Raw genomic sequence first — 21741 nt, 5'->3', positions numbered from 1 at the left:
TGAATGGTTTTGAAAACTGGTAATGAGGAACTGGAGCACAGTTGCAGGGTGTGAGAGGATGAGCCAGTGCATCACCCATGTTCTGATCCATTCCCCTCTGAGAATAGTCCTTAAACCTCTGGAAGAGACTTCTTTTCTTAAACATCTTTCTTTATTCTTTATAATGCTGACAGAGAAATACATTAGCTTTTTATTTAGTAAGGAAGAATTAATCATGTTTGGTGTTAGCATAAAACCAGGTTTAATATAATCAGAAGTGGCCCACAACATAACTGCTCACAGTATGACAAAGGCCACCTGCTATACAGTAGCTTGCCTGAGCCCTGTCAGTGCATGTACCTGGGATAGTGATCCTTTACCCACCGAGTCAGATGAAGCCAAGAAGGTATTTTAGCTACTTCCAGCTACACAGGACTGGGTGGCTGTGGCATTAGTAATGCTGAACAAGAGCTAGATGAGAAATCAGTTTAAGGGCATTAGGCCCTAGCTTATGAAAAAAAAATTCTCACCTGTACTATTAAAAATACAGTCAGGAAAATATATACAGGAACATATCTTTAATCATAACAAAGGCAGTGATTGCTACATGTTTAATTCAGAAGTTTTGTAGGATATGTGTTATGATCATTTCCAGATGCGTTTAAGCTGCCATTCTTTTCTGGATGGGAGTTGTGTTCAGTGCTTACATGGAAGAGCACTGGTTACCTCTGTATTTTACCTGAGGAATAACTGCCCCTCTGTCCTGTTACTGGGGCACAAGTTCACATAACCCTGGGGTTGTCTCCTTAGCTTGCTTCACCCAAACACTCCCTGCATAAGCATCAGCTGCAGAGAGGTAGATTACATAAGGAAATGTAGAGGTTAATGCATTAATTAATGCTAAGTAGCGGCTTTACCTATATCTAAACACTCACTCTGCAACATCCAGGGTCGGACTGACAAAAGGAAGAGAGCAGAACCACCAAGAAGAGAGGGTGATTTCTGGTGCGTGGAGCAGTTCTGGCTTTAGGACTTGGTTTGAGATGTGCTCATAAAACACAAGGGTTCAGTCATGCGAGTGACTTTTGGAAATGTCTTACATGGCTGCAACTTGTATTTAAAAAAACTACAAAAAAGAATCCCCCACCCCACAGCCTTCTCCAGGGTGTGGGGAGTCAGGTAGCAAGGACCTCTCTGTACCTTGTAGAGATGGAACATGTTATCATCCTAACAACTCTATGCTATGATTGATATAAGACCTTAGGGACACCATGGTGAGTCTTGGTTTTGAGTCACTCCAGCACTATCCTTTCAGTGAGAGAGTCAGTAACACTCATACTTCAGAAAGCACAGAGAGGAGAGCCAAAGCAGAAGGCGCCTGTGTCCTAGGGCAGAGCAGAACCGTGTGCTCTGCAAAGCAGGGAGGACAGGGATCTACCCCGGGGCAATGGTACCAGCTAACAGAACTGATAGTTGTTGCTCTTGAGAAGGGGCTGGCCACTCTCCTCTTGCTCGCAGGACTCCTCACAGCAGCCAGAGGTATCACAGCCACTGTCTTCCTCAGCAGTGGAGGGGAGGTTGGTGTAGTCCTGTAAAGCAAAAAAAAAAAAAAAACCAACCCCAAACAACCCCACCCAACCCCACCCCAAGTGTATTTTCAGTCCCTTCAGTGGTGTACATCTGTTTCTGCACAGATGACCAGCTGGGGATGCTAACTCAACGCTACCCTTTGCTGTGCCCACAAGGCAGGGCTTGCTGGCAGGACAGGCATACCCATGCTTTTGTGGAGCTGCAGAACAGCTAATCGTGAGGCAGCACACCTTTTGTCCAGCTGCACACCAAATCCAGGGGAATGGGGCAGGGCTGCTGCTGCATTGGTAGTTGTATCACTACCTGTATTGCTGCCCATAGAGCTTGCTGCAAAGCAGCTGTATTTCTTTGTCCCACTTCCTTTGGTCATGGTGGGGAATGACTTAACCCTTCAGCATGGGGAAATCTGGATGCCTCTCTGCACTTTCCACCAACACTAAACCACTCCCATCAGTTAAAGGTAAGGGACATCATCAGGAAAGTTGTCCAGGAGCTAGGTTTCTGTAGGGGGAAATCACATCTCCCTTCCCCCTTCTCCTCTCCAAAGGTCCTCACCTGTTCCTTATGCACCTCCAGCTCTTTCTGGATAAAGCAGACGATTTGGTCAAAGGTAGGTCTCTGTGTGGGCTCCAGGCTCCAGCATGCCTGCATGATGCTGTACCTGCAGAGCCAAACAAGGACAGGGTGGTTGCACTGTGCTGCTGCAAAGCTGCTGGAGGGTCTGCACCCCCAGGCTCTTCCCTGCAGCACTTTGTATTTCAGGTACAAGTACTGAGCAGTCCCTTGCCTTTCTGACTATAAAACCTGCGGTCAGTGCATGTGCAGTGCTCCAGGGAAAATGAGCACAAAAGTGGATAGAGCAAAGTTCTAGTCTATCAACAAGGGGCTTTATGCCTCCAGTACTTTTTTCTTTAAGCTTAAACTCATCCCTCTCCTGTAACCTACTCAGGCTTGCCTTCTCACAATCCTAGGGTCAAAAGTAGCTGAGTGAAAAAAGAAAAATCCACCAAGTTCAGGAATGTAGACCTATAACATGAGCTGTCCCATCTTCCTGTCCATAAACGGGAAATACTGGATGGAACACCATAACTGACTGCCCCAGTCTTGCTTTCCTCCAGAGGCAAGGAGCAGCCTGGTAGGAATCCAGGCTGAACCTCAAGGACAGACACACCTGGGAGCAGCAGGCAGACCTATGACCAAGGTTCCTGTGCCATCATCTCCCAGCCCACTCCCCATGAAGCAGCTCCAGCCACCCTGTCACCCATTGTGTGCATCTCAGCACAGCCACTCACATTTCCAAGGGAGCGAAGTCAGGCCTGGCCATCTGGTATCCCTGCTTCACCATGCTATAGAACTTGCTGTTCACCACCATACCGGGATATGGACTTTTACCTGTGACAGTAACAGGAGCAGAGGTGGCTCTCAGATCAGAGGCTTTAACACTCCAGCCTTGTGGCATGGGAAGAGGCAGCCTGGAGCGTCGCCTGAGCCAGTGCTATGCATTCTCAGGGAGTTCTCAGCTAGAGCAAATCATCCAGGATCCATTGTTTTTAATGGTCCCTCTGGAAGCATAACACAGTGTTTTATAGCCCTGATAAAACCTAGATTTTTGTCAACCTTCTTTCTTGGAAACTTTTCTGCAGAGACATTAGGGCAGTGGTAAGCCATGGAAAACAAAAGAGGTTTGCAAACTCGCTTCTTTCTTACCAAGGGAGAAGATCTCCCAGAGAAGGATGCCGTAAGACCACACATCACTCTGCACTGTGTAAATGCAGTCAAAGATGCTCTCTGGGGCCATCCATTTCACGGGCAGGCGGGCCTGGAAGAGCAGAGAGTCCTGCAGACTGGGACAAGCTGGGAGCTTACACTACACCCTGTCCTTTGTGCTCCAGCTGCACCCTACCCTTGTACCTTCTCCTGTCCCCATTTTAATTACTTACATTGCCTTTTACAACATAGTTCGAGTCATTCATGATATCACGGGCCAGGCCGAAGTCACAGATCTTGGCTACCCGTCCATCTGATATGAGCACATTCCTGGCTGCTAAGTCACGGTGGATGCACTGGGGAGAAGAGAGCACAACTGAGACCCAGCCAACATCCCCAACTAATTCCCTACAGGCCAGGCCTGTCACCGAAACAGCACTTGTAGGGGCAAGGGGAACATGCACTGCTTGAAACCCCCCCATAAGAGGCACTGTGTCACGTACAAGGACCCAACCACTTCATTTGCAGTGCTAAGACATTGTGACATTTCATGCCATGTCCTTTAATCACTCATGGAGCAGTCATCTTCCCATGGGAGGAGGCTCAGAGCCAGGGGCTGTTGCCACTATGTCCTCATCTCTGAAACAGTCACACAGTTACTTTCTAATACTCTAAATGAGCCAGCTCTGGCAGACAGCTCAACGGCCACTTTCAGTTCCTTGTCCCTGGGGCAGCAGTGAAGCTGCCAATGTGAGAAAGCTTCACATCAAATTTCCTGACCTCATGTAAAAGCTGGGGAGAAAACGTTGAGATTAGCACGATGCACAGCCCTGGGTTCCCACCCTTCCCATAACACTGCCCTGCTGTCATGGCCTGCCCAGAGCCCATGGGAGACAAAGGCTTTGAAGGAAACACCAGTCACCATGGCCCAGCATGTCTGGACCCAAAAAACGGAGCAGAGGCCCATTTCCAGCAGCAGCTTGCTGAGCTTGGCCACCCCATCCAAAAACATCCTGAGCCTTGTGCACACAGGATGGCTGGTGCCTGCTGGCTGGACTAGCGTTTCCCGGTTGGGGTGTGGTGGCAGTTTTCCTCCTGACACTCACATTCTTTGATGAAAGAAATGCCATGCCCTGGGCCACCTGGCTGGAGAACTGTAGCAGGTCAGAGAGATTGAGGGGACGGAGGTCCTCCCTGGTTTCATCTTCTTCCCCTGAGCTTTTCCCTGAAATTTGAAGCAAAGTTTTAGAGATGCTGCAAACCTGGTGAATAATGCAAGCTATGGTGCATCCTGGTTCCCTGGGGATAAACCAGACAGGATCACCAGAATAAAGAAATCACAAAACCACAGAAATGACCCTTTAACTCACCCCTGGCTTGCGCAGAATCTGATGACGCTGAAGATGATGATGACGACACAGGCCTCATTTCAACATATGTTTCCAAACCCTGGCTCGAAAAGCCACTGTCACTGAGTCAGAAGCAAGAGATGGAGGCAGGCTGTTAGCAACCCTCCAGCAGTACCTTCTGCCCTTCTCCACATTCACTGAGAGAAGCCACATCCCTGCCTGCAGGAAGTGGCTTAGCTAGAGGCTTAAGGGCAAAAGGAAAGTCAACATTGAGGCTGATTCGGAAAGGCGACCTAGGTGCTCTGTGGTATTGGGCTCCAAATACTGCTCCTCTTTTGTTAAGGAACTGCCCTTGGCTGATGGGGAGCAGTCAGCCTCTTGTCCTACAAAACCCACGTATTCTTTTGCAAGAAGCAAAAAAAGTTTTGATTCCAGATTGTGGGAGGGCAGACTAGATTGAAACCTGGATTTGTTGTGGGATATTCAACGACTGCTGTCAAATACTTTGGATAACTTGGAACAGTAACCGAGTCTAAGCACACACAACCCCAGTGGGTTTTACATCCTGGTATTCTGCAAGTCCCCAAAACTTTGGCCTTAATCTCTCCCCAGCACAGATCTCTGCACACTTCTTCCAGCAAGCATCCAGGACCTGCATTGCTCTGCCCTGCATCTACCTAAGCTCTGCTCTTACCTGCGGATGTATTTCTTCTCTAGATCAATGTTTTTGTAATCAGCAGCACTGTCTAAAGAGGTGTCCAGGGCAGAATCCTGGATAATTATGGTTTCAGCCTTCTTTCTCAGGAAATTCAGCAGATCTCCATAGCGACAGTACTCGGTGATGACAAGGATTGGGCCTGGGAGAAAGGCAGAAAGGGTTCATTAAGAAATGACATTACTGTGACCTGTCCTGAGGATTGCTTTCCCTGGGAGGGGCAGCAGAACCCATACTGCACATCAGCATGTCTGGAAACAGCCAGTCCACAGGCCCTTGCAAAGTTACAGGTCCAAAAAAGACCACCAAGCTCATCAGCTGTCTCTGTTGTGAGACTGAGGAGAATAAGAGCCTCAGAGAAGCAGGCCATGGGAGGGATCCATGGGGGAAGCAGGGGTGTGGGGTCCTACCTCCATAGGTACATGCTCCCAGCAGGTTAACAATATTCTCGTGGTGTCCCAAGTGACTCATGATCTTCAGCTCAGACATGAGAGCCTCCTGCTCATCCGTGTCTGCCGATGCTGCAAGACGAGAGGAGAAAGACTGTGTGAAGGAGCGAGGGAGGGACAAGGAAGAGATTAACGGAGAGGACAGAAAAAAGTGTAGACAGAGATATGGAACAAAAGGAAGAGACACACTCAGAGAGGAAATTGTGTCCTCTGTCTGGGCCTCCAGCCACACGTGTCCACAAAAATGATGGCAGTGTAATTCCAGCACCCAGTACTTATCACAGAAACAACTAAAAAAGTAGGTGTTGCAGCCTAGGAGCACCAACACACATGGTGAACACGCATTGCATCCTGCCCAAAGGAGCTTGGGGGATTTCAGCCATTGCGAGTTGCCCTGGGCTTACACTTTAGCATCTTCACAGCCACTTTGAGGACCGAATCTTCTTTGCCCAGACCAAAAGCAGTGGCTTCTACTACTTTTCCAAAGGCTCCTGCTCCAAGAGTTTTTCCTGCAGAGGGGGGTAAAAAAAAAGTGCTTATAAGATGTTTTATAGAAAAAGTTTGAGGAGTTGTCCTGCACGCAGCCTTGAGGAGAATGTCTGGTGGGTGGGGATTCTTGCTGAGCCCAGACAATATGACACATCCTTTAGTCAGGAGCTGGTTAACTTCTGAGGGGAACTCTACTGTGACCAAAGATAGCATGAAAGAGGCCACATCCAAACATGGACTCACCAGCTCTATGCATTAGGAATGACCCCAGATGCAAGAGGATGGACATGATCCTCTCAACCTTCCTTGAAGCAATGGAGGGCTAGGGGGAGGTTGTACCCTAACATTTGCCACCCTGTTTGGACGAGGGCAGCAAGACCTGGTTAAGGATGTTGCTGTAACATCTGGATGCAGCTTTGGATGTTGCCTAGTTGCTTTGGCTCAGTCCCTTGGAGCATTTCAGCTCTGTGGTGAGCTGCATGCCACCAGGCAAGCAATAAGGAAGGTTTCTTACCAAACTGGAGATTATTCCTAGGAAACTCCCATTTTTCATTGTATGGCAGCTGAGTGGGATCAATGAAAATGTAGTTATTCCCTTCACAGGCCTCAATGATCTTCCACCGCACCTGGTACTTGGGTTTCTGCAAGGAAGAGACTCCAGTTACTCAATGTTCCTCAAGTCCTGAGGGTTCCCCAGTCCCAGCATGCACTCTAGCTCTCACCCTGCAGGCATAGAGGGAAGGCTTAGGTTTCACCCCACCAAATATTTCTTGCTTTGAACTCTGACTGAGTGAAAGTGTCTTTGTCTGGACAGCCTGGTCCCTTTGCTGTTACAAGGTCCCTCCAAGTCATCACCCATGACCGAGGGAGGGTCTGTTGCCTCTTTCACTTAAAGTAGCCTGTTGCCCTCATGTGAGATGGCAGAGCTGGGAGAGCCAGCATGTCCCACCAGACCAGTGGCTGACAGTGCCCAGCTGGTGCTGGAGGGAGGTGTCCCCACTGTGTCCCCTTCCATGGTACCCTGGGTTGCTGAGTACAGCCAAACAGTGGAGCTGGCCCATCTCCGCTTCCCTTACAGGGGGGAAAAAAAAAAAAAAAGAAATGGAGGAAGAGAAGTAAGAATTTATTCTTTTTTCCACGAATCTCATGGCAGAAGTAAGCAGGCGAGGCAGAGAGCAGCAGTGCTGGAGCCCATGGACAGAGGCAGTTGCCAGCTTGTGCTGGGTGTTGTCACTCATGTTGAGAGGGCTAGGGAGCCAGGCTGGAGGCACAGATACAGAGAAAGGCAGTGAAATAGCTTGGCATGAGAGTACCATGTGCAGCCTTTTCTCCTGTACAAGGAGACAGGCAAAGACCTGCACCCCAGTGTGGCAAAGGTAGTCTCAGGTCCATCAAAGCAGGCACAAAGAAGCATGGGTGGAGTGACCATGTGTGCAATGAATGAGATCTCATGTCCCAGCTAGTGGAAGATGTGTGCTGAAATGCTTCCCCTCACCATTTCACCTGGGTAGTTGCACAGAAGGATGGAGCAGATGGATTGATGCTCAAAGCTAGGTTGAGGCATGAGGGACAAAAAGTGAGGCAAACAGGTCTGCAGTTTTGATGCAAAAGCATCTGTTTGTTTTCTCCCCCAACCTGCTTCTATTTCCTTTGCCTAAGAGTTGAACATCCATGCCCATGCAGGCTGTTCAAAAAGGCCCAGACAGGATGCTCCAAGATGCACAGTTTCTCATGGAGGTCCCTCATAAAGAGGGCGCTCGAACTTGGTGTATTTGCTGTTGCCTGCTTTCTGCTCCATGATTCACCTAGCACTGCAGCAATCAGCCATGACTCAAGAAGTCCATGGCTGAAATAAAATTATTTATAAATATGTCCTGCTTCTCTTGGGCTTGCAAGGCCTTCCTAAAAGCTATTTCTTCAGAGCTGTGCTTACACATCCATCCACCTCTCTCTTTCTGGACTACTAGCCAAAGACAGCTCTGCCTGCAAAGCTGCAGGTGCTTGTTTGGGAGAAGGCTCTGTTGGATCTTCTGACAACCAGCACCAGAACTCTGCTGCAAAATTTGCATTCTTGATGGGCTGTCAAAGGAAGAGTGCCAAAGGGAGAGCTGAAAACCAGGAGAATTTCACCCACTAATGAAGCAGAGGTGGCTATTGATTGGTACAGTTTATGGAAACAACTGTGAAGGAATCCAAATGCTGAAAATGAGTCTTGCAGAGAAAATGGGGCAAGTTCTTATATAAAAATAGTGACCAAGTCTTCCTGGAGACAAACGCCTTCTAATATCATCCTGTTTCCCCATAAAGACAGCTTTTTATAAAGCATGGAGGAGAATATAAAGTAGATGCAAGTTGTGAATCGCTTACTTTCCTTAATTTGGTCTGTGGATTCATGGTGACCAGAGCAAAACCAGCTGCAACTGACAGCACAGAACGAGCACCTTTGGCACCAAGGAATATCCACATTGACCTCTAGGCTACAAGACTGAAGGACCAGGGTGGGACAGGTGTTAACACACTGGATTTGGTGCATGAGCCTTGCCCTGCAGCAGGAAACTCCTGGGGGAAGTTGGGAGGCAGTGGAGGTGAGGGAGGCATCTTGCCTGGTACCTCCAAGCTGAATGCTCCCTGCCTGCGGCTGCCAGCAGAGGCCATGTGGTCTCCGAGACTGGGCAGGCCCTGCAGCCCTTGCTATGCAACAGGGAATCTGACCTGGTTGTACTTGTAGAGGAGGAAGAGGAGCAGGAAGAACAGCAGGACCGACGTGCCTATGCAGGCGGAGAGAATGGGGCTGAAGAGCTTGTTTGGGGGGGCCATGACACTTCCTGCAGGAGCAAAAAAAAAAACCAGGGATGAGTAAACCACTCCTGTTTCAATCCCATCTCTGGGAACATTTTGCCCAGCTGTTCACTTAGGCTTCCCCTGTATGCAATGCAACCCAGAGCTGGTCTCAGAGACGCCCAAAAGAGCTGCTGGGAACTGAGGGAAGTTCTTGATGCCAAACTCAAGGCTGCAATGGTTCCCCCGTGCACCACAATTTCCACACAAACAGCACCAGGTGCAGGTCAGACTGACTGGGGACCAAGATCTGTGCAGCAAGAAGCAGCCCATCAAAAGATGCAACCCCTGGACTCCAGTGGGCTGAGCAACAGCTGGCTGTACTGCACCCTGGAGCTAGGTCCTGCAGTTATAAGGTGTTCATGCCTTTGGCACCAGGCTATACGCAGCCATCCGGTGAGGAGAGAGGGCTTGTAGAATCTATTTTACCTCTCTTGCAAGACAATAGGGACATACATATAGGAAGATGGGCCCCCAAAAGCTCCCAAATTCTCCCCCACTTGTTTTCACCGCCAAGCTGCCAGTTTGTATCTTACTAGTGATGGTGAGCGAGTGAAACATGTCAAAAGCATTCCCCTCTCTGTTAATGGCCACACAGCAGAAGGTGAAATTGGCACCCAGCTCCTGGAATGGGACAACGCTCTCCACCTCCACCTCTTGGAAGGGCAACGTGTTCACCAACTGGGGACTGGAGTCATTCAGCAGCAACCTATAGTCCTGGTTGTATCTGCAGAGACACCAGGGAGGAGAGAATGAGTGTTCCTCTGCAGCACGGTAGCTCATAAGTGAATTGGTGCCTGTATCAGGCTAGAGAGGAGACACTGGGAATTAGGATAGCAGCTCTATGAGACATGTTACTCACTGTCCAGTTAAAAGACCTCTCCCTGAACATCAAAGCCCTGTATAGACAGAGCCTTAACTGCCTTTATGTGGCTACAGCTGTGGCAGCAGTTCCCTCCTTGAATGGGACTGGTACTGAGACACAACAACCCCTGTCCAGGCAGCTGCAGTTGCCTCCCATCACACTGCAGCTCAGTCAGCCTGTGCTCTGCAGAGGCTCAGTCCAGTGGAGGTCCCAGAAAGAGGACTTGGATCAGCCAGGATGCAGCTCTACAGCAACCTATGTCAAGGCACTTCTCCAAAGGACCCACATGTTCCTCAGAAAAGCATTGGGAGAACATGAATCATAGATGGCTGAACTCTTCAAGCTCAGGACTTCGGGAATAGTACCTGCCCCCTCTCCTCAGACAGTCCCCAAGAACCTATTTTATTTTTTATTTTTTTACTTTTTTAATCAAGGCAACTTCCCTGTTGCTGTTGCTGAACAGGCTCTGCTGTATTGCTTGTAAGCAAGCCCACATGGTGCTGCTCAGCAGATGCCAGCGTAGCAAGGGCAAGTGCACACTTTGGAGGTGCTCTATCTCCTGGGCATTTCTTACCTGTCAGAGTGAACGGGGCACTGGTACCACTCAATGCGTGGGGCAGGGTAGCCGATGGCTGTGCACTGAAGGATGCTGGAGTCGTTGGCTGGCACCTTAATTCTGCAGACCCTTGGAGGAGCTGTTGTGGGAGGCAGATAAACAATGAGTGCTACGATCAGAGGAAGAACACATTCCTTGTGCTCTGATTTACTTTCCATTTGTGTAACAATAAAACATGAGGAACCCCTGTGCTATGCATAGGTTTGGGCTGCGTCCCACATGCAGTCTGGCTGTGTCCTGTGGACTTTGGGCTGAAAGCACCCTGGTACCCCACCCTACTTGCTGCCAGCTGGGCAGCAGCCCCAGGGGAAGGAGGGTGAAAGAACAGGCAATACCAAGCACTTACATTTCACAGAAATACTGAAGGTAACTGATGCATTGGTCTCATTGTTGAAGGCATAAAAGGTATAGAGACCTCCCTCTCCTTCCTGCAGGCGGTTCAGGAAGAACGTGTTGTTATACCTGCTCACACAGAGAGAGTAAACACCATGAAGAAAGCTGTGCTGAGGAAACTCAAGCACTCAGTCTTTGCTCAGCAAGATGCCGCTGCTTCCTGTGCCTCGGAATGGGTGAACACTTCCCAGCACTAATCCCAGCCCATGAGGGGAACCTGATAATTGCTTTTTCAGGGGAAGCAAGGAGGGTCTGGTCTTGTTAAGAGTAAAGACCTTTTGCCACCAAGTGCACAGCACTTCTGAAAGCCTATGGGTGGGTGAAAGCTCAGAAAGAAGAGTTTAACATCTAAATCATTGCCTTTGAAGGGCCAGAGGATGCTGGTCCTCCTGCCTTTGACAGAATGAGTTAGTCCTCCCATTTCTTAGCCTATCAAGTCACGGTCCCTATTGCCCAGTACCCTCTGCCATCAGCCCATTTCTCAGATCCTGATGCAAGAAAGTTTGCCCTAAAGCCATCGTGCTTTCTGAGTGGCATAGTTCCTCTTGTGGATTATTTTGGGTTTCTAAGAAAGTGAAAGGGGAATTGCCAAAACTCCCCAACAAATGGAATGATTCTTTCAGTCCCTTTTGGTCTCAGTTAGCTGTAGGCTTTGGAAGACCAGGCCTGTACCCTCCATTAGATCTTATCTGCATAACAATGTTTCTGGCTTCTTTTGACATTGGGCATACAGTGCTGCTCAGTACATACACTCTCCAGACCACAGAGCATGGGACAGGTCTGAGGAGCAGTGAGGGAATTCAGGTTTTTTGTACTGTTCATCCACCCTTGCAATTTCTTCCTGCAAGGAGAGTGTAAACTTGAACAACCAGACCACAAACGTGATACTGACTTCCACAAGGTTTTCTAAAAAGAAGGCTGCCAAGTTAGACAGAGGTGGTGTCCTCCTTGACCCGATCAGACCTGCTCACTGTGGTTTGCTAATAATACTGGAAAGAGAAGACAAAGGCAGAGAGTCTTCCGTCAGCCAGTAGCATGGGGTCTCCCTGTCTCACAAGGAAAGCATTGTTGTAAACATGCCATGGCTAGTGTAGAAGAGAACAAGCACATACCAGTTGTTTCCAGGGATCATTTGGCCCTTGAATGTGGTGGTCCCAGAGTTCTTCAAGGGGTTTGTGTGCTCCCAGCCCCAGTGGAGAAGTTTTGGGTAAGCCTCAATGAGAACCTGCAGCTTCAGACTCTCTCCCAAAGCAACCTCTTGGCTGGTAGCTTGCACTGGGGTCAGAAACACATAACCTCTCTCTGCAGGATGGAGGAGAGCATGGCCATCAGCAGGCATGTCCAGAGAACCCAAACAAGCTTATACCAGCTTCATAAATGGATCATTATTGGAAAGAGCAGCCTCAGCTGGGAGACTGCAGGAGGGAATGAGGCATTACGCAAGTTATGTTGCCAAAGGAGTACTTCTAAGTTGCTTCTTTGTCATGGCAGCTTAGATTACACTCTGCCTGAGGAGAGCTAGAAAATCTTAGTGAACTCACATGGGGAAGGGGGTTTCACATGCTGTATCCTAATAAGCAAGGAGGCTAAAACTGTATCTCCTGATTGTCTATAGAAGGCAGGCCCCTTAGCTAAACTCCTGGCTTCTCACTTGGAAACAGCTCAGACCAAGCCCTCTTTCTGAGCCATGGTATGCAGCAGTTTGGGTCATCAGCAAATCCCAGCCTACGAGCTGGGAGGATGAATTTTCCATCTTGAGATACAAAAAAGCGTATAATAGACCTGAATCCTTTTATGTTACTAGTAGAGGCAACGATCCATACGCTGCTCATGTGACTTGCCCTTGCTTCCAGCCAGCCTTTCCTGGTCTTCAGCATAACCTTGCCCCATTCTTTTATTGTTTTAAAGTTTTTTATAAACACACAGAAACTGAGAAGAGCTTCCCAATTTTTCATCCAGAATCCAAAAAAATTTTTTCCTGCCCCTCAAGACATTAAGGGAACACCACTTCCTTTCCTAGCAGCTCCACAGTTCTCATGTGAGCCTTCAGGCACAAGCGAGAATGATGTTTCCAACAACCAAACTAGGAACAAGATGGAGGCAGAAGTGGCAAATACTCAAGGCTAGGTGTGATTCAGTCCACACCTTCCTGGTCTTTTGGGGAAGCACTCACCTACTACCTGAAGCATTGTCGAGGCATTCCTGAATCCTGCTGAATTATTAGCTATACAAGTGTATTTCCCACTATCCTCCATGGTCACTGCTGGAACAGACAGGATATCGCTGATGACATAGTTCTCGTCTTCAAAGCTAGAGTTTTTAGTTCTCCTGACCTGTCAAGGCAGGGAGGAAACATCAGGCACTTTCTTGGAAGAGCAAAATATGGAACTGAATGAAATTTATGACAAACATACCCACTACCTCCTGTTCTGGGCTACTAAGCTTTGTTATAGAGCCCCTGTCACTGAAAGCCATCTGTGTGGAGAGGTATATTAAACCCAAGTATTCAGGGCAGATATTCCACAACAGTTAGGGTTATAGCTATTGTCAACCTTCTGACTGCAAGTTGTCCTTACATTGTGTGATCCAAACATATCCTGTATGGTTTTTCAACTCCTTAATAAAGGCATCATATATAATAAGAACTTCTAGCAAATCTTATACAACCATCTAGCAGTTAAAAGTCAGCACAACAGAGATTTTGAAATGCATTCCCTTTCTTCACCCATATATTTTCTCTGCAGAACTGTTGTGTCCTGAACACGTTTGCTGCTTCATAAGTCCTGGCAGGGCTGGAAGAATGTTGCCTTAGTAGGTACTGTGGCTCCTGCTCAATGAACTCAGCTGAAACAATGTACTTTCCTTCTCTCTTGCAGCAAGATCCTAACAATGGGCAGGTGTTTCTTAACCCTGTGTCACCCCAAGGAAAGGATGGCCACATTCAGATTTCTGCAGCTTGTTTGAATAGCTGCTTTAGTTGGGCAGTTCAAGGCTTTGCTGCAAGTGACTTGGGTCTGGGCAGTTCTTACCACCCTTTGCCTCCCAGTTTCCAGGAAAGCCTGATACCCCCTTGAGGCTGCACACTTCAACTTACATTCTTTGCTGCTGTCACCCATCTGATGTCATATTTGTGGGAAGGTGCAATTACTCTGCAAGTGACTTTGAAAGGTTCACCGACGATGCGCACGTGGTCTATGGGGTCCATCATCACTTCTACAGGCTTCTCCTGTGCTACATAAAGGCAAGCAGGGAAAGAGTCAACATTAGTTGTCCCAGTGACCCTGTGTGCTTTGGAGACTCCCCAGGGCCTGACTACCTTCTCCTTTCCATCCTCTTCAGTCTCTTTACCCTGGCATTTTTCCCTAGGGATCATCACTCCTTTCTGTGTGCATGTCTATGGGAAGTAGTACTGGTGGGGGAGAGCAGAGCAGTCAGCACTGTGGGTTGAAAGGGAAGGGGAACCTTCTGCCATGGTTACGTCCTGAGCATCAGGGCCTGAGGACCTGCAGAACATCAAGGAGATAGGTGGACTTTTTTCTCTGTTCTGTGATAGTGCCTGCAAAGATTTAAACACTGCTGAGCCCACGGAGACCCACCTGAAGGGGCCAATTTGCCAGAAGATGATGAAATTTTGCCTCCATTAAATACCCTTTAAAGATTACAGGTTCAGAAGGTCTTTCCTACCACTGGCGAGGAGCTTTTCCTTAACTATCTGCTGTGGTCAGCTTAGCTATTGCTGTTTCCCTGAGGACAGCAGCAATCCCAATCCTTTACCTTCTTCCACAAACAGTCTTATTCTTGATGATCTCTCTATTTTTCCATTTATCACTGCTTGGCATCGGTAAGAGCCCTTCTGCTTGCTTTGCACATTGTACAGTGTTATTCCTTTCTTGGCACTGAAAGAATAGTTGGTCCCGGGTGAGAGACGAAAGGTGTCATCCATTATCAGAGTCACACTGGATCCATACTCAGGGGCCGTGATGAGACAGGGGAGCTCAGCGTTACCCCCTTTGGTCACAAAGATCCGGAAAGTTGGAACATACCACACGTTATTGGGATCTGCGGACGAGAAAAGGTAGGCCAGAGAATGGGATCAGAAAATGCATCAAAGCTGAGAAACACATTCCAGCAACAGCAAGTGTCCAGCATTACTGCCCAGTGGGAGTTCGATGCTGGGGCAGTCCTGCTCAATGCCTGACTCAGCTTCCAAAAACTCACACAACGAGCCCAATTCCAGCTAAGGCATTTGAGGAGAGCGCAGCAATCAACCACAAATGTACATAGGCAAGAGACTGAGAAGTATACTTACCTCTAATTAAACTTTTCACCATGGTGTTAGTTTTATTTATCAGACCTCCAGGTTCCCTGTCCAGGACAGTATCTCTGGTACAAGGGAAGGAGTTAACTCAAGTAGTGGAGCTACCACAGTGTAAATTCTTCTGGGGTAAAAGAACATTTGGGGTTCAGGCCATATTGTGAGGATGCAATTCATGTGATTCTCTCCCTTATCTGGGGTACTCATAATACAGTTCTGATTTCCAGATCTCACTACTCATTACAACACCCAACAGACTTTCATCCCTGTTTTTTCAGGAAGGGAAGCCAAGGTAAATGGAGGGAGAGGGTCAGGCCATTCCCACATACGCATGAGACGCAGCTCTGTACTCTACCCCAGTGCTTCAGCCATGGGCCCCATTTTATGTGGGTGAGCCACTGCCCCACTAGGAGACTGCACTGCTTCCCCCCCACACACACACACAACCACAGCCATAGAGAGGACCTGTGTAATGGCTGCGCTCCCTGAAAGGAGGCCATTCTGCCAGTGTATGTGGGAAGAGAGAAGCACCGTTACCTCGCACAAACAGATGCACTGTTGCAACGCCCTTGTCACTGCTGTTGACATAAGCACAATTATAGGTGCCTGTATCCCTGTAAGTGGCCTTGGGAATACTGAGCGTGCTGCTAGTGTGGTTGCTGAATGTATCCTTTCTGCCTTCCCATCCAACTTCAGACTCTCCTGAGCAGTGCAAGATGATTGGATCACCTGTGTTGACAACCAGAGCAGGGAGGTCAGGGCTGATCACTGGGGATGCCGAGCCTGCAAAGGAAAGAGAAAGAGTGAGGCTGCAAAAATGATTCTTAAAGATGCTCTGTTGGAGTTCACACTGCTGAGCATGGAGTAACTCAGCATCAGGAAGAGGCTGAGCTTGGGATTCAGACAGGCTTTTTGGCTCACATTACTCCAACCATTCTCCATCCCACCAGACCAATATGGCCTGATACTCCAAGGAATGAATTTCAGGGAAGAGAGAAAACCCCGCATGTGAACATTTAGAGCACTGGGACATAAAAAACAGTCATCTGGAGCTGATTAGGTCAGATGCTAGCTTGGAAATTGCTCCTGACAGATTTTTCCCTCTTCTTGCAACAGTTTTCCTTTTGTGGCAGAGCTGGAGCTACTATATGAACTTGGTTAGCCCATAACACCATTTGAAGTTTAAGTCAAATCTAGCGGGTGGGGCTCTCTTTGTTGCACTGGTGCTGTGATAAGCTAGAACAGACCTGGAAAGATCTGCAGAGCAGGAGGTCAGTGGATGCCCTTTGGGAAGACTGGCTTTTTGGTTGCCAGGTACTAGATTTTGAAGGACACCTACTTATGCCTTATCATAGAGTCACACAGTGCGTTCTCCTTGCAGATACCATCAACACATTATGAAGTGAGTCAGCATTATTATTGATATTTGGGGTTGGGAAACAAACACAGAAAAGTTAAATGGCTCATGAAAGCCCATAGCTGCAGTTGTACGTACAGCACACCAGGCCATGCTGACACTGGCATTGCAACTCAGCTTTGAAGACGGCTTCTCTGCTGGCTAATAAAGGGGAACCAGGGTCCCACTCCAGCCCTTAGTGTCAGAGGGAAATATTTTTTCCCTGTGTTGCCATGTCAGCGAGTTCTTTGAGTCACCACCTATATTTAGGGTGGGGGGGAAGTGAGAAATGAATCAGTGCCGCAGGGCTAGGGAAGCAGCAGTGCTGCCACCCCCACACCATGCCTTCAGGGAGGACAGGAAACACATTGCAAATGGCTATCTGTGCTTGGGGGGCTCTGCACCCCCCTCCAGCCCCTATCCAGGGTTATTCTCCCACTTCTGCTTTCCTTCCCAGTTGCTAACCCATCCTCACATCTTAAAGGAACACACACAGAGGTTCAAATACTAAGTATAAAGGTAGCTGCCCAATTGATAAATTCATTGCTTTTTGTAGAGGAGGTCAGTGCAGGCAGGTAGCAGCAGAAGCAAGGGCTGAGTTTGGTCTTGTGATGCCTCAAACACTGCAGAAGACTGCTCCGGACTTGCAGGAGCTCTTTAGTTGAAAGATTTGTTGTCCAAATGAATATAAAAACCGTAACTCATCAGGAAGTGGGAGAGAGCAAAGCACCCTATAATGGCACCGTTAGTCCAGCTGCACTTACATATCCTTCAGGGGAAAGGGGAATAGTGGCCAGATGTTACAGCCCTTGTTGCAGGAAGGAGAGGTGAGAAGGCTGCTTATGGTCATGGGTAGCAAAGACAGTTTAAAGCAAATCTGTTTCCAGGCACTGCCTCGGACACTGTCCCTGAAACACAGCCAGCAAAAGAAGCATGCACCCATCCTCATCCACCCATGCTCACAGCTCATTTGGTGAGGAAGACTATGTCCAAGGTACAAATGTGCGTCCTGTGCTACCAGCTGTGCTCAGGGCTGTAAGACCAGAGCCGATCCATCAGAGCGCAAAGAGAATCATTTAAGCAGTCTTGGGCTGATGCCTCCCTCTGTGCAGTGAAGGGTCAAGAATACAAGACTCAAGGCCCTGGAGAGCATTGCTGGTGTGTGACAATGATGCAGTTGCCCAGGGGAAACCCAAACAAGGCCTGGATCAAACTTGCTGGCGCTGCAGGAAGAAGAGGACAGGGAGCTTTGGAGCATGGAATATTTGACATTTTATCTCCCTGTGGGGGTTTTTTTTTTGTTTTGGGGTTGGGTTTTTTTTTTGGTGATGCTTTTATCTTTCTGTGGAAAGAAGAAAAGCCTCATTTATTCCCAAAGTGGAGAAAAAAACATACCCCAGAATCCCTTGCAAAGCCACATTTTCCACATGTGTGAGGTACAATGTTCCTCCCTTTTTGCTAAGCTGTGTTTCCTAGTGGGGCTTGACACACCTCTGTTGCTTTTACTCTCTATCACTGGATGCTTTTCCCTCACCTACTCTCCTCTTTAGCTATTCCTCCACACCTAATGCTTCAGCACCATTTAATGGGGGAGCCATGCTCTTTCACTCAGAGCTGCATTCAAACTGTCTCAGGGAAAACCCATGTTGTAATTGGTCCTTGGTTTGGCTCTAGCAGGAGGACAAGAAAAACAAGAGTCATGTCACTCTGCGTCCTTGTTGTCATCAACCTCCAGTTACTACTGAGATGCTATGGCCAGAAAAGGCTCAGGGTAGGTGGTCTCCATAACAGTGAGGAAGAAGCCAGCAGCCTTCAGCCTATCACTGGAGACTCCTGTCAATGGCATAACCACCACACAAGTGGAGTGAGGACAGATGGGGCAGAGACACTAAATGCAGGACAAGGCAGGTGAAGGCCACCCAAGCATCCACTCCATGTATGCTGGGGGACGAGTTAGACCAGCAGGTCCTTTTCCAGAATGGGGAAGCAGGGCTGCTGGGGGAGGCTTTCTCCCTGCTGACCAGTGTGCAATCTTGCACGAAGCCCAAGGATGTCTCTCTGCTGCTCTCCAGCAGCTTCCGCAGCATTACCAGTAACTGCTGGCCAAAGGTTTTACCACACTAGGGTTGTGCAACCATGACCTCTAGTTACAGCTGCAGGCTCTGTCCTTGCCTCTCCCATGCCAGCCAAAACATTACTTTCCTCTGCTGAGGCTTTGGAAATGGTGAGGAAGGAGAAGTAAAGACTGGTAAGACAGAGATGCTTAAGACTCTTACCACAGAAACCAGTCATCAGGACCTTGACCTGGTCCTGGGGGATAACCAGGCTAAGGTCTGGCCCTCGGAGGGACCCATACCAGGCTTGAGCTCCCCTGCCAATGATGGCAAGGAAAAGCTTGGTTTCTGAGGACACCTTTCCCAGAGTCACCTACAGTATCTGGGGAGCAGAGGGTGGGGAAAAGGCTGCTCATCACATCTCTGCTTAGGGCTTCTACCTCAGAGGTTTAGATTCATCCACAACAAGAAAAAAAAAAACTCCAGGAAGACCTCTCAAGATGGCCAAGAACACAGACATGACCTGATCAGGTTTCAAATCTTTACTCTGCTTGATCTGAAGCTGGGATTTGAGCCCCTGACACTCCCCAACAAGACCCCAGATCACAGTGGTCATACTACATCAGCCCTGGGTACTCTCAGAAGATGCACTTGCAATCCAAGAGGTAGGAGCAGGAAGTCAGGCTCTGGCTCCAGCTTGAGGCTATTGCTTTGGACAACCTTGGCATACTACAGCTTTGTGCTGCAGATGGCCAACAGTGCTGGTACTCAGACAAATGCATGTCTAACACCCTGACATAGCAGACATTGCCTGATGAAGATGTCAGAGCTGGTGACCTGCATTGCCCAGTACCTCAAAGAACTTTTGGAGAGATCCTGACAGATATTGTTATGATCTCTCATGAATCTATATCAGGTCTGCTTAGTCCCTTAAAAAAATATTATCTTAAAAAAATTATCAAATTAAACCCCCTGCAGCCTTCACAACCCAGTTCCCAGCACAGCAGACCTGGAAAAAGCCTGCTCAGCATGTCAAATACGTGACTTGAAGTGAAACACCATGCAGTACAACAGCAAGGGGGTGCAAATTTCCTGGGCTGAAAATATGAACACAGCAGTGGCTCAAGAGGGATACGCTGCCTCCCCATTACATGCTGAATGCTTTCCCCCCTAGATTACCCCCTTTCAGGGGGAACTTCACACCAGAGTCTCATTGTGTGGGAAGCAAGCTCAAGAGGAAAAAAGAAGGAAAGCACCACACAAGATCTGAAAGCCAGCACTTAAGACATAAGACTAGTAATACTGGGTTTTTTTCTGTTTGGTTGCAAACCTCAGAACAGGCTTAGTGACTTTTTCTTGAGGTTGATGGGTTATTGCCTCCTGGCCATCTCCAAAACCTCAGAAACCAGGCATATTCACCTTTCCCTTCTTAGCTGCCCAAGTTCTGTTTCCATCACATCCTGGCTCTACAGTCCTGTTGTATATGCCAGCGCCACCAGAAAACAGCAACCCTCAGGCATCTCCAGCCAGGCATGAGGTGCATTGGAAGGTTCCGATGCAGCCAACTTTCCTGACTCCTTCACCTGCAGGCCACGCATCTCCAGTTCTTGCCTCGTTTGGGCAAAGGGTAATTCCAGAGACAGCTTCCCTCAGGACACTTTCTGCTGAACCTCTCCTTCTTCCTAACCCCTGCCCAGACCCAAACAGCAGGCAGTTTCCCTTTCCTATCTCCTCACTGCTGAGGTTCTTCCTATGCTACATGCACCTTTCCATATACCCCTTGACCTTACCTCAGCAGCGCTGCAGGCAGCCAAGAGCAAGCCCTCAGCACAGCCAGCTCCAGAGCCAACACAGACTAGCAACACACTCTTTCCACCACTGTCCTCCCTCTATAATGACAGCCAGTTCTGGATGGTCTTCAGGAAGCTGCTACAGCCTAGTCTGCGCTAAATGCCAAGCTAGTGTCTCTTCCCTGCCGTGCCAGGGAGCAGACATGTTCTCTTGCCTGCTCCCTGCCCATGCTGAGGCTCCTTGAACCTGCCCGCAGCAGCAGCTGCACGTAGCAGTCTCCAGAAGCAGGGACTGTCCCAGCCCACAGCAGGCTTTTGGTAGACAGGACTGGGAGCCAAGCGTCCCTTAGTCCAACTTCATCATTGCCCCATCCAAGGCTGTCATCCCTCCTCGCCCCAGGAGCGATGGAGCACTTATACCAGACACCCAGGAAATCCTTACCGCATCCCAAAACTGCCCCAGAATGACACGAGACACGACTTTGGGGGGCTGGTGGACCTACCATGCCAGGCACCAGTTGCGGTGAGCAGCAGGAGGAGAGCAGGACCCATGTCCTCAGGGACCACCGTGCCTCCAGTGTGGAGCAGGGACACAGCTGAAGGATCCTCTCAAGCAGCCGGCGCCTCTCCTCACAGGCACTGTCCCCAGCGTTCCCTCGGCAGGAGCTTCTCCTTTCTGAGGTGGCCACAAGTTAAGAGATTCCCTTTTTTTTGTTTATTTGTTTTTGAAACAGGAGGCGGGGAGGGAAAGCGATGCTTTGAGACGTCAGTGGTGACAAACCCCCTTGTCAGAGGTGGGGCCGTGCACATACCCTGCTGCAGGGCCTCCCCTCACTGTTGGGGCCACCCTCCCACCGCTACAGACCTCTCCTCAGGGCTCAGGACAACCTCAGTCCACCCTGGCTACTACCACCCAAACTCCCGGGGACTGCTGCACGCTTGCTTGGGGACAGAAAGAGCCAGGCTGGGACGTACCTTGGTGGCAGGGGACTCCATTTTACCTCAGGCCCAGTGGCTCTTGCTGGCTTCGGGTCTTGAGGGTCCACACATGGCCAACTCCCCCACAACAGGTCTACAAAGGTGATTCAGCCCAGGGCAACTCCCAGGTGGGAAAAAGCCCGTAAAGATAATAAATTATTTTGTTTTGACCAAGAGCATGATCCCTGATGCAGAGAGGGGTCCCGTGGCTACAAAGG

At 48.9% G+C, this 21741-nt stretch overlaps 1 protein-coding gene across 1 annotated transcript; it reads right to left on the bottom strand.

The window, feature by feature from the left end:
- Window positions 1-173: 173 nt before the first annotated feature.
- On the bottom strand, window positions 174-21234 carry CSF1R (colony stimulating factor 1 receptor). The gene is made up of 21 exons (XM_049829310.1): window positions 21049-21234; window positions 15843-16088; window positions 14765-15049; window positions 14085-14221; window positions 13164-13323; window positions 12103-12292; window positions 10944-11059; window positions 10556-10676; window positions 9653-9843; window positions 8991-9103; window positions 6793-6919; window positions 6194-6298; window positions 5751-5861; window positions 5320-5482; window positions 4647-4747; window positions 4383-4501; window positions 3510-3632; window positions 3277-3388; window positions 2862-2961; window positions 2125-2230; window positions 174-1568 (listed from the first exon to the last, which is right to left on the bottom strand). Exons 1-21 carry the CDS (start codon window positions 21095-21097, stop codon window positions 1437-1439), a joined length of 2907 nt encoding a protein of 968 aa, XP_049685267.1. The 5' UTR covers window positions 21098-21234; the 3' UTR covers window positions 174-1436.
- Between the last annotated feature and the right edge of the window lie 507 nt (window positions 21235-21741).

This window comes from Accipiter gentilis, chromosome 26 (assembly GCF_929443795.1).
Source record: "Accipiter gentilis chromosome 26, bAccGen1.1, whole genome shotgun sequence".
Classification (NCBI taxonomy): Eukaryota; Metazoa; Chordata; class Aves; order Accipitriformes; family Accipitridae; genus Astur; species Astur gentilis.
Note: the sequence above shows the minus strand (reverse complement) of the source record. Positions and strands in the feature narration are given on the sequence as shown.

Excerpts from the sequence above, each read along its gene's own strand:
- CSF1R (XM_049829310.1), bottom strand. The coding sequence starts at position 21,097 with ATGGGTCCTGCTCTCCTCCTGCTGCTCACCGCAACTGGTGCCTGGCAT. Across the intron at positions 12,293-13,163 it reads GACAATGCTTCAGGTAGTAG|AGAGAGGTTATGTGTTTCTG; the intron begins GTGAGTGCTTCC and ends TCCATCCTGCAG. Across the intron at positions 3,389-3,509 it reads ACTATGTTGTAAAAGGCAAT|GCCCGCCTGCCCGTGAAATG; the intron begins GTAAGTAATTAA and ends CTGCTCTTCCAG.